Source organism: Pectinophora gossypiella, chromosome 20 (assembly GCF_024362695.1).
Source record: "Pectinophora gossypiella chromosome 20, ilPecGoss1.1, whole genome shotgun sequence".
Lineage (NCBI taxonomy): Eukaryota > Metazoa > Arthropoda > Insecta > Lepidoptera > Gelechiidae > Pectinophora > Pectinophora gossypiella.
In genome coordinates, this window is record NC_065423.1 from 5,082,436 (window position 1) to 5,095,982 (window position 13,547).

A 13,547-nucleotide genomic window follows, 5' to 3' on the forward strand; every position below is an offset into this window, starting at 1 on the left:
GCGTAAACGACTCGATTGGGAATCGAACTGCGGCCCCTGGTGTGATTGTCTATTGTCTATCCATTACGCTATTTTAGATGCATATATGTATACAACTGCCTACATCTAAGAAACAATTGTGCACTGATGTTTTTTTTTTAAAGTTTTCCTTAAAGCAATGGAAACAGCAGCGTAGGCAGGATTTGCTCACTGTTTGTCATCTATGATACTCGGGGCGTCCCCGTATTGAAAACAAATTGGATGTAAATACATCCCAGAACCATAATTCGTTAAACAACTTCTAGTCTGGCCATTTGTAGGTCACGGTTATCATGCGTTGTTAAACCAAGTCGGATGCAAATGGACGGCTTGAAAACTAAAAGCTCAATAAGGGGCTTTCCAGGCTAGATTCCGCAAAAAAAACATAGCGCTGTACAGAGTTGCCTTAACATTCGAATTTCTTGGATAATCTTGTATGTATAGAATGTTATTTTTAAACTACACTATTTCAAAGAACATTATTCAAAATAATCAAAAACCGATTTTATCGCATTGTTATAATACTTGGTGATTGGAGATATGCTTTCAGCATTACCTAATTGTCGATAATTTCCAAGTTTCGTCACAGTGACTATTTTTTTTTTTTAAATCCCTTTCGTTTCTACGCCAATACCACAGCAACTCGGACCTCCGCGGACCCAATATCTATACCATGCTGCGCCAGCCGCAGAGGTCCATGTTGCTCTATGCACGCCAGACAAAAGAACGTAAAATTGTCTCCTAAAATCTTGTAACTACTTTGAACTTTAGAAATCAAGAATCATCCTGTCAAGATATCACTATCTTTATGACTACATTTCAAGTTATCACACTCTAAAATACATTTATATCAGGACTGAAATCATTGCTCTTATCTTGCAGTTGTATCAGATAATCCCTACTTTTGTTCCTGTAGTTACTCCATAATATCTGGAAAAGTATTCAATGGACAGCCATGCAAATTTTATAGATAAGCTTTTTCCAAAATTTCTATTGTAACTGTATATTCAATAAAGTTAAGAAAGTTGTTCTGTAGTTTAAGTAATCTAACAATATTGTTAAGGCGAAGATTGTTGCATTATCTTAAGTCTAGTTTCACAGTTAGCTCGAACAAGTTGGTCTTGAAAGCTTGATGTGTGGCTACTTAGTTCATTTTGTACCTCTGACTACCCCAATTGAGATATAGTCGGGAAAAAATTAGAAAAGTTTAAAAAGTTTTTTAGTTGTTTGATGTTAATGTCTTGTTTTTGTTTATGGCATCCTTTTATAATAAACTCTTCAAATCTTCAGGTTAGGTAAGCGGACCCTGTGAAAAACGGGATAATGCTAGAGAGATGATGACGATCCTTTTTTTATAATACTTAAACAATTTATATTCTATTCCATAAGATCCGACCTATTTCCCATTGGGGTAGGCAGAAACATTAAAATTCTACTTACTACGATACTGACACATCACTTTTCCATCTTCCATGCGGCTTGGAGCTTATGACCACTTAGCATATGGGATTATGTTTTCTGCTCTAATTGCAAACTATGTATAGAAATAATATGAAGCCAAGAAACACAACGTTGCCTTAACAGTACCGGCAGACGCCTTATCAAAGCAAACAGACGATAAATCGCATCGTCCGATTATATCTTCACAATACCTACTATTAAGACTACTTAACACTAATCCCTTTGTTCCTAGAGATTTTTCTTCATTTCCGAAAATCCTTCGCAGATATCTTTAAGATTTTCATCACGATAAGTTCTTCATGGTACTGCCTTCCGAACGAGTCCAAGTTATATGGGATATTCCCATTTCAGTATTCCAAATGACGTAACAAGTGATATTCGATAAGAAAACACGAGTTTTTATTTTCGTTACTTCCAATAAATCGTCTATAGATAATACTTTTATATTATGTATTTAATTTATCTTATTATCTCCTAAATATTAAATTGCACTAGGTAACTGTTTTCCGTAATCTATTGAAATCAATGGAACTTTTAAAATGAATGTTAAAAATTCTGAAACTGTGAGTCTTGGCTAATGTTTGTGGAATTATCATTGAGTTGATTACCTTCTAGTAACCGAAGAATTGGGACCGGTTTGGGAGAGGAATAAAATGAAAAGAAAAGCCAAGAATAAAAAATAAAGCTTGATTAACCAGGATGAAAAGTTTTTCTAAAGATAGAAAGGAATAGAAAGGGTCTCCCCCTTTCTGGGAATAGAATTGGGGAACCTTCTCTTATTCAAACTTGGTACACTATGTTTAATATCAATATTATAGGAAATTCGAAGTAACAAAATACTTCTACTACTGAACGCCTTTGAACACATTTACCGCAATTGTACACATGTGTTGATTTGATCATAAACATATTATTTTGGGTAACAAATGAAAAAATCTTAAAACGCCTGAGTGTTTATTAGTAGTAGGATTACAACAATGTACTTACTATTCGAAATATTGATATATAAAATATTTCAGGCGTTATTTCATATTAAAATAAAATTATCTTCTTACATTACCTGAATTTGTTCTTAAAAATAGTATCTTCAAGAGAATTTTACATTGACTTTACCTAAAGCTCTCTGTACACAGAGGTGGAACTAGGAGACAGTCTGCGCGCTCTCTCTTTTACTCCTTAGCGGCCTGCGGACATTTAAGACTTAAGTACCTAAGACCCAGACGGGGTGAGGTCGGTGCCCGATACGAATTGGTGCGGGGGGAGAGAGTTACCGTTTCTATACGTAGTTCTAGTATTCTTTATTCTATGTCGGGAGCGAGAGAGTACAAAACCGTACCGCGGTATAATACGTCGCTAATGTCGCGAACTGACGTATCTGTAATTATAGGCAAACCGATTTGCACCTTTTACAATGGTCAATAAGACATTAATTACTTTAGCAAAAAAATACAGATACGTCAAAAAATCAGCCACGAATACAAAATCATCCCGGAAACTTCCCACTACTGCGTCTATGTACAGTAGTAGGACCCAACTGGATTGATTTAATGAAATTATTTATTGAAAATAATTATAACCAAAGGAGTAGGTAGGCTCTTAGTCATAATTAAAAAACTGTCGTATTATCCTTTCTAAACTCACTCTGTTTTCCCATTCCAGAAAGCTCTATAATACCGTCTGAAAGTCAGCGGGAGCGATGGTGTAGGCGCGGGAACGATTGTCCCTACTACTACCCCGTTCCCCGAGAACACTTCCATATAAATCTATACGTTTGAACGCGCCGCTGGCGTCCAGTTAATGTCGGTGAATTAGTGTATTAGTCGTCATCGATGGCGAAGTCCTGGCCGGCGTGTCGTATGTGGTGCTGGTGGCTGCGCAAGCTCTGGCTGTTGAGTCTCTCCCGGCGTGTGGCCTGAGAGCGCACACGCCGCCGCCCCACGGGCGAACGCATGCGGTTCACGCTGCGTCGGTCGATTAACCCTGAAAAGATGGAAGCGATGCTTGTGTATTCATTTTTGTATTGAATGACAGCTCTCAGTACTCTCTCAGTAATTGTTCAGCCAAGTTGTAAGTCATCAAAAAAAATATGTATTTATAAACAACGATTAAGCTGCTGCAGTCGATTAATCGTGGAAAGATAGATTTTTGTTTCTTGGGCATGTCGTAAAAACCGACAGAGGGATTGTGTCCTCTAACATGATGGACTAATGTTATGGGCGATAGGCTGATCCCTTATCACCATAAGGTTCATCATATCCATCTTTGGACTTCGTATCAACAGTGGCTGCAAGTTGTCTTTGATTACTTGTGGCTCTGCCCACCCCAGTAGGGATTACGGGTGTGAGTTTATGTATGTATGTATGTATGTTGTTTCTTATGACATTTTTGTTGTTTAGGCGAGACTATAAGATAAGGTTGTGCAACTTGTGGTGATTCATTCATCATCTTCTTTTTAGCGTTTTCCCAAAGTCTAATCTTAATGATTTGACACTTTTGACAGCTCTGGCTTTTTACGGAACGACAACTGACGGGACAACGAGGCAACCGTCTATGTAGTCGGAACTACGAATAAATACTTAATAATTTATTCGTAGAGTCGGAAAGATTTTCTTGAACATTTGCAATGTATTTTTTAACACGGATAGGACGTAGATTTCAGGAATGTCTTTGACAAGGTTAGTCATTGTTGCTTTACAACCTAAAAAAATATCTGTGTAATTACCTACAATCTCTTTTTCTTCAATTGATGTTAATGTTTTGAATCTTATTAGTTACAGAACTCAAATATGTGTGAATTCTTGTGAATGGTTGCGGTTTATTTTACGGAATCGCACAAGGGTCATATTTTGGGCCCATACCATTTTGTGTATATAATTATATTGAATGAGTTACTTCACAAATTGTAAAGAATGGTCTATAGTTTTCTAAGCCGCGCATATATCTTAAAAATCTTTCTAAATATTTAACTACGTTTTTGTTACTGGTTAGATGTAAATTAGTATGAATCCGAATTCTAAGAGGTAGGTAGGTACTTATCCGAATCAAATAACTACTTAGTAGTAAATAGCTACTAAGCTAGCTAAGTATAAAATGGGCGTGGTTAATTACTTAATATTCGAAATCAAAGACACTGCAAGGCATAACTGATCAAGTGACCTAAGTGAAGTCTGATCCTAATGTAAGCTATTAGTCGATTAGCGTCAGATACAAACATTTCAAACGTGCAACACACGAATTAATGGTACCCACCATGAAGAAGGTCACGATTTTAAAAAGGTTTTTTAAGTTTATGTCCTTCTTACTGACCCCCGATTTGAAGAGCTTGTACAACCCAAACAATCCGCGTTTCTCTCTTGAATGCTTCGTCTTCTCTTTCAGCTCTGTCGAAGTTTGGCATCATTAAAGTCGCAGGACTTTGTTCATTATCCACACAACATTTAGACACATCATTATTATTGTCACAATACCGTTATCCACAATTATTAGAACAGTATTTTTATTAGGTACTTATAAGACAAGAAACTTTCTAGAATCAATAAATATTGGAGTACCTACAATTACATTGGTGCTACTACTAATTGGTGGTAAAATATTAGATAGAACTCCAGATTAAACTTTGCAAAGAGAAAAGTTTTACAATCTTTGGATTTTAAAACTTTTTACAGGGTCACGACAAAATACATTTACATTTAAAAGCGGTTATTAACTTGAAAGAAGTTCTGCATGTCAGGAAGTTTCTCTTTCATCCAGGTAAATTAAAGACACAGCAGGTACTAGCTCGCTTGACAAAGATAAATATCAAGGTTTTAAAACGTGTTCCATACAATTTACATCAAAGCCTTTGTCAGGCAAACTTGTGAATCCCGTTTCGAGATACAATAACTCCAAAGACACATATCAAAATAAAGAGCTGTCCAATTTCAAAATTGTTGTGGTTTCATTCAATCACAACCACGTCAATAGATGTAAACAAATAATTCACAGAAGATATTTGATAAATTCAATAAAAACTTGAATGGTTCATTCATAATTCATAAGCGAGCCAATATCAAAACATCAACAGAAGACACTCACCTCGCTTCATCAAGTTGGCTTTCTCCCAGCCGACTATGGTCTCAAGCTTCGCCTCCTCCTGGTCTACCTTCTCATATGACTCTCGACTGGCCTTCAGCATCTCCTGGTAAAGGTCGAGGTATTCCCGACTCAATTCAGGGTCTTCCAGCGTGCGGCTGCGTTTCAGCGAGTATCCCAGAGACTTTGACAGTGGGATCTCGTCATCTAAGTCCGCTAGTGTCACCTGGAATGTACACATACTTACATACATAAGCTCACGTGTATAAACTCTGTTACAATAGTTATTAGACAATAATAATACGCGAACCACTGGTCATTGATCAAGTATTTATACTCGTAATAGTAAAAACACTAGGAATCACAGTTTAGCCATGAAAGCGCCAATCAGATTCGTGCCCAATTGGGCACCCTCAGGCCTGTTGTCCTAAATTTTGTACCGGATGAGAGCCCTCGCCGCTCCTCATTTGCCCGCCAAGTAGTTAATGCCGTTTGCGGCAAATCTACTATAAGTCACGTCAAAAAAAGTACGACAGTGGAATCGGAACATCGCGTTGTATACAAAAGTAGCAATCATTACTTTTTGTATACAACGCGATATCCCGATGTAAAAATGCTCTACACAATTGACATTACATTTTGTCACGGTTCTGTAGTAATTTACGTCTCTGAGATACAGGCTTACAGCGTTATTTTGCTTGCACATTATGCATCTATTGTCATGGGCTCATGCGCACCAGAAATCTAAAGATTTCTTAAGAACCTTTCCCGACGCTACAGTTAAAAGGGAACAAAAAATACACCTGTCCTTGGATCCCTCGATGTTAGGCGAGTCTCTGCAATGAACCTTATTGCTGTGTTTACAGCTTTATATTTATCTTCATAAAAACTACAGTTTATGATTTACCAAAGTAAGTTAAGTACCCATTCCAAATAAAAATGATAGGTTTTATAATGATAATGAAAACTGCTTAACAATGCGATATAGAGATCAGAGATCGCCTGCGTTTTAAATATTCGCATCATCGCATGAATTCTTAATCTTACCGAAAACATGTGATAGGCACATTATCGAAATAACGACCTCAGTAGTATATTATAAACTAAAAATAAACTTATAAATATTTTTGGCATGTCATGTTGAGGTTATTTCAACTACTTGAGTGATAGGTACTTAAGCCTGCTTCTTTTTGATTCCTTCTTTCTATTTTACACAGTATTCTATCAAAGAATGTTATTGAAAATAAGCTTAATATAGGTTCCTAAATAGCTATAAATACAATCATTGTTTTTGACGTGACTTATTGTAGATTTTCCGTAACTGGTATTAATTAGTTGGCCGGACAAATGGGGACCCAGGTAGCACAAAATTGCTGCATAAGCGCTGAACAAGTGCTGGTTAAGAATATCAATGCTGTATGACGGTATTTAAATTGGCTGTATTAAAGCTGAAAAAGCGCTTTTTCAGCCAAAAAGGGCCCCAAATTAACCAGCCTTTGGTATTATAATGGCTGAAAATAGGCTGTGGTTTACGTTAATAAAGGCTTAATTAAAGCTGCAATAAACACTTTCGAAACGTTTCAATATGTTTAAGATTACCATATCCAGCGCTTGCGCAGCTTTTGACGTACCCGGTATCCAGTTGAAACGTTTTTTTCAGTTTTCCATATAAAAATATTTAATATTTTTAAATTTTTAACGACAGAAGAATAAGTTTCTATTCAACAGCGACAGGGCATCCATTTTTAATTAAAATATTACTGCTTCGAGTTACGGTAACTTGAACCAGTGATTATTATAATAAGTTCAGATTGCGAATGCAACTTTATCGTGTAGTATATACTAATTTTTAACTAATAATTGATGCGCCCTTAGAATTATTTAATTATATTGAAAGAAATGTGTAGATAAGTTGTAGTAAGTGTGTAGATAAGTAGAGTGAAAAAGCTTTTGGTAAAATTTTACTTGTAATCATTATATAATACCCTTTTATGAACGTACTTTAAGTTGAAACATAGTTATTATGTGAAATAAATGTGTAGTTTTGAAGAATTTAGGATTTAAAATTTGATACAAACTGTATTTTTGAGGTTAGTTATGGCGTCCATAAGGTTTCAGCTTAAGTCGTTGAAAAAATATCTTGTGATTCTATTTGCTGAAAAGAATACCAATAATCAGCCACAGGCTGCTTATGTTCTGCATAAGATACTTTCAATTACACTTTTAGTTTTTACAAGGTTTTGGGGTACGCAGTTCTAATGACTAATGAGGTATATCGTATTTCAGCAACTACTTTATGCAGCATACCTATTAGGGCTCCTTTGGCAAATAATAAAAACCGTTAAACCGGTATTATCTATCTATCTATCTATATATATATATATATAAAATCCTTTGTCCTGAATGGCGGATCACAGCCCAAACCTGAGTCATCAAGAGCAACAAGTTCCATAAGGGTTTGCCGGAATGTGATAATCTTTATAAAAGTACGCATAAATGACACTACGTTTCTACAAGAATTATAAGCCACTTGTAAAATTACACAAAACAGCTTTGCAATCCAAGCTGTTAAAATATACGACTCGATACACTTTTACAGCTTCAGGAGTAATTAAATTATACTTTAACGTATTTTAAGCAGCTGCAGACTGTTTAAAGTATTTATTTTACAGCTTTAACCAGAAGTCTGTTTATTGGTTTCAAAATAGACCACAAGTAGTGTAAAAGCTTGATAAAAGATGCCTTCACCAGCTTTAAGCGTTAGAACACCACTGGGCCGTACCGTTAACCAGCTGCCGTTATAAAAGAATATTTTTCAGCCATTCAACAGCAAAAAACGTTATAAAACACTAACTATGAACTCGTATGCAGTCCACAGCTTAATTACGTATTTTAGATGTACCTTTTACCAACCATTGATTAACTAACTTATTTCAAAGTTTCATAACAGCCTATGGAAGCTAAAAAAACCATTAAACATCTTATATAACACTTTTACACTTAAATAAGAGGCAGGTTCGACATTTGATCAGCCAGTGTGCTACCTGGGGAGCTGTGGGCTCTCACCCGGTACAAAATTGAAGATAACAAGCCTGAGGGTGGCCAGCTGGGCGCGGACCTCGACTCAGGGCGTCGTCTGAGAGGATACCTAATATTTAAAAAGAAAGAACGATTAATTCTTTGAAATTCCTAGCCAATAGCGATATAAGGGAAATTGTCGACCACGCCGGCACAATCATACAACTTTAGTTCCATTTCGAGAGTTGGTTTGTATCATCTTATCATTACGTCTTCACAGCAAAATAAAAATCGTATATTTGTACAACCATAAAAGACTATAGGTACTTACTTATATATTTTAATCCTATCTATGTAGGTACCTACAATCCTAGATTCCGAGCGAATAACGCGTCAAAAAACTCGTAATATGAGACAGGTTTACAGACATAAGTATCCTCCTGCCTTCTAAAATTCCTTATTCTATGCTGTGTAAAATTACTTAATATTTGCTCTAAGGAAGTGGCTAGCTAGGTGTCTCATGTCTGGTTGATTCGGACGGTTTACTTTAGCGATTGTAGAAATAGGAACATATCAACTTAGCTAAGGGCTCTTAAAGACCTCTCTCTAGGGCCAGGGGTTTGTCTCGACGTAACTTAAAAAGGATATTATTGTTGTGAAAATTCTGTATACTTAAGTACAATTCTTCATTTAGCAATTAATTAATACATTTATGAACCTACTTATTAAGTTTGTGCTTGGTTAATCCAAACATTTTGTGATACATGTTTTGTGAGAAAAAAAGATTGTCTTTATTAATTTCTGTGCAATAAAGTGTATTTGATTTGATTCATTGTTGCTTAGAAGTGTGCGCAATATAGACTGCAACCACGGAACAGAAAAAAGAGGATGGAAAGGCCCTAACGCGCATTTTGTATGAGAACCGCTGTCGCCGGTTCAACACTCCTCTCTTTTACTACTACTCCTGCAAACAGATAACTACGATAGCTCTACTGCTTGTCAAAATCCATAGCCAGTTTAACGGCAATGTATATTTTATGTGATAGACTTCAATTTTATCATTACTTTTCGTAAGATACCTACTGCATACAAAAGCATTTTTTTGATAAATAGCCGATCATACTAAGGTTTTTAACATATCCTCTGAGAAGGGAGGGAACTCCTTGCATGACAGTCAATATTGACTTCTTGCCCTGCAGATTATAATATTAGAACGACCTTTTAATATATTTTCATGGAGATCCGCGGATGAGTGGAGCGCATAGTTAAAGTATGAACTATTTGCTCATACTTGTATGGCGCGCGTTTCGCGCTCACTCGGCCCTTCCAATCTCTTTCTTCCATTCTGTGACAACAATTGTGTAATAACAGGTAAATTATAGTACAGTGAAATAATAGCCATACATACCTGCGACTAGAAGGCCAGAAAATTACTTACACGATAGTGTTAAGATCAAGGTGTAGGTTAATTTTACACACTTTAATGCCTAACAATTTACAGATAAACGGAAAATTTAATGAAGCTTCATATGCCTTCGATACCTCAAATAGAATAAAGATAATGGCTAACAGTACAGCCAAACGTCCAGCCATTATAGTGATACAAACACTTTAGCACATAACTTGTTAACACTAGACTAAATATCCTTATACTAGGTCTAGCCGAAGAGACTGCGCAGTCCGATGTGACTGGAAAGAAATGACTCCAGCTGATGCTGAAGCTATTATGAAGACAATAGTATTATTGAATGTATTGTCAACATTGTATCAGCCACACTATGCACTACCGCGAATTAGATGCGAAAACAAATATGGATCGCTAGCTTTTGTCTGCGGCTTCTTCCGCGTTGAAGTGATAACCTTTCGTGAGAATATACAACATAACGTATATTATAACATGCTATAGCATCATTCATTCATCACCTTTAGACGTGGTGGAGTATGCTCCAAACCCCCAGGGTAAGTCTTGTGTGTGTGTGTGTTTCAGTGGGGCGTATATAGGCTGTTTATGTGTATGCATGTACTATAGCTACATGCCTGTATCCCCAAAGGGGTAGACATAGGTGTAAATATACACCCACTCCTACCCAGCTTTGTTGTTCAAGTCCCAAGTAATACAAATCCTGGAAACCACGTCATATACCACGAATATCTACGATCTAGACACGTCGAATTCAGTGTTTTAAGTTCCGAGCCGGGATTCGAACCCGTGACACAACATTTAAAGGCCGTCCGTTCACTTTCGTCACTTAAAGAACCATTGTAAACATATGGGTACTTTTGCATTTAAGCCTAGCGCAGCGATTTCGATCAGTTGGTCAGTCACTTTCAACTTTTATTTACCTAATGCTTTCCCTGGGCGAGCCCTCAGCAGCTGCCATCTGAGACAGGACAAATAAGTCACGTCAGAAAAAATCGATATACTTTCAAGAATACATTGTAATTGAGTGACTTTAACGACTACCTATTTATTAATTTCCAACATTTCCAAGAAAAGTCGGGGAACAATTCAAACCCCGTCCTTCATTTGTTTCGTTCACCGCGTAATTCCTACTTCCGTTCCCGCCTTTTCTGTTTACTTACAATTTAATGAATTAATTGTATAACATTTCAATTTATGAATAATTTATATTAATTCTATTTAATAATATTTTAAATCATTAAAATGCTTTTGAATTATAGGCCCATTTGATTGGACGATAAAAGTGCAGGTAAATTATCCATATAAATTCCATCGTTTCGCAACTTTTAAGATATTGAGATATCTACTTGCAGATAATGAAACTTCTTTTAAAAAATGCGTGATCATCACCTACCTATTTATTCTAAAAGTGCTTTCAATTTAGTTTTTCAGATGAACCTGCATACGGACATACAAACAATGCGCTCTCTTTCCAATTTTATAATAATAAACAAGATGAAGATAATAGTGACAATGGATTAGTAATCTTATTGTAACGGAGGCATCATCGCGGAAGTGTATTGGAATAATATTGATTTATGACATTAGATGTCATTGTGATCAGCTTCTGCTCATCCGCTAGAAAAAAAATAAAATATACTCATTATTTCTTTTTTTATCAATAAATAAGAAGTGACCAGTGTCAAGTCCATCCCGTAACGGGGCCATATAATAAAGAATAATGGTGTAGGTAGCAACTGTACGAATGAAACCCATAAGGGGATGATCCTACTTGAAAATGTTTAATTAGGAAATAAGCAGGTAACAGCCTCCGTGGTCTAGTGGTTAGAGCGTTAGGCTCACGATGTGGAGGTCCGGGTTCGATTTCCGATGGGGACAATGTCGAAATCACTTTGTGAGACTGTCCTTTGTTTGGTAAGTACTTTTTAGTCTGAATCACCTGATTGTCCGAAAAAGTAAATGATTCCGTGCTTCGGAGGGCACGTTAAGCCGTTGGTCCCGGCCATTAGCCGTGAAAACACCTCCACCAACCCGCATTGGAGCAGCGTGGTTGATTGAGGGGAGGCCTGTGCCCAGCAGTAGGTAGGACGTATATAGGCTGTTTATGTAGGTATGTATGAGTATGTAAGCAGGTAAGTTTTTTTCTTTTAAAATACATCTACGAAAATATTTTCTAAATAAGTACGTAGCGTCTTCATAATGTGGCTTTTGGACCTACACCTCACCAATGCTCTCCATACCGGTCCGCGGAGGTCCGCGTGTTGCTCTAAGTTTGAATTAAGTAACCTTATTTTTGAAGTTCTGTAACTCACCTACCTACCTGTAAAAAAGTTGTAATTAAGTACATAGGATTACTAGACAAAGATTTAACATAAGAAATCAGTTAATAATTTAGATGCCTAATAAATAATCAATACATAAATTAAGGACTAAAGTTTGTTTCCCGCTGTAACTGAAAAAAATAAAAATGAAAAGAAAACACGAAATGGGAGTGTATGCCACTTTTACAAATGACAGGCCATAGTTTGCGTAAAACATATTTGATTGCCTTTAGATTTAGAAAATTAAAAACTTTCCTTTTTCTTCCTTTTAGGTATATTAGGTGTCTAAACAGACTTTTTTTTACAAAAACTGCCAGTAAATACCTAGTTACATTATGTAAAAAACGATTAGTATTCATTTGATTAGTGTTCATGCTCCATCGTGAATTAATTCACGAATTGCAAAAAAAAAAATTTATTAAGAACGAAAACTTGTGGGATGTTTCATAAAGTAGCTAACACTGCTAAGATACTCATATGCTTTTCTATTTCTAAAAATCTATTTAACGATCTCGGTCTAAAACAAAAAACCTCCCTTTCATAATAAGCGTTTATTACCTATTCCTATTCCCTGCGCACTATAAATTTTAATACACTATACATGCATTTTTGAATTCTTACAGTTCAAAAATATAGTGTTGATGTGACAAGAGTAACAAGTTCTAATCCTATGTAAATCTAATCCTAATCAAATATCCCTCTTCGACTCTGTTACGAGCCTTTTATAATCACTAGTCTGTCTACTGCTAACCCCTTACGGTAGCAGTGAGTGAGCCATATTCAAGTAAATTGTCATTCATTGATTAGAGTTAGAGATGGGCTGCAGCCAAAAAACTCTTAGAGCCCTTGAGGGTATTTTTCAGGTAAACCGTAAACAAAATCCCGCGCTCCGGCTACCTAGTCCCACCCGCTATATTATTTCACCTACCTGCCTGTACCTATTACCTACCGATGAAGTAACTAATAAATACCTAATACACACTTCCAATCCTTGGACTGAATTTGAAACGTTTATAAATTAGGTACAAGGCAAATTGTACGTACTCCTCCACGCACTATAAATAGCACATTATTACCTCATTACGACAATTATGTACTGAAACAACGACTAAACCGGTTCACACCACTAAATAAACTACATCAGCATACATAAATAATATAACTATATTGTTTCTTGTGACCTAATAAACGTTCTCGTTCATACGCATGTCGTCAGCCAAGCTACACAAATTCCT

The 13,547-nt window shown here is 36.2% G+C and overlaps 1 protein-coding gene across 1 annotated transcript; it reads right to left on the bottom strand.

Moving 5' to 3' along the window:
* Window positions 1-2,430: 2,430 nt before the first annotated feature.
* LOC126376171 (uncharacterized) lies at window positions 2,431-13,427 on the bottom strand (the record flags this gene model as incomplete). Its single annotated transcript, XM_050023386.1, has 3 exons — window positions 2,431-3,459; window positions 5,554-5,776; window positions 13,389-13,427. Coding segments are annotated over 3 exons (426 nt in total), but the record flags the coding sequence as incomplete, so codon positions are not given.
* Window positions 13,428-13,547: the final 120 nt, after the last annotated feature.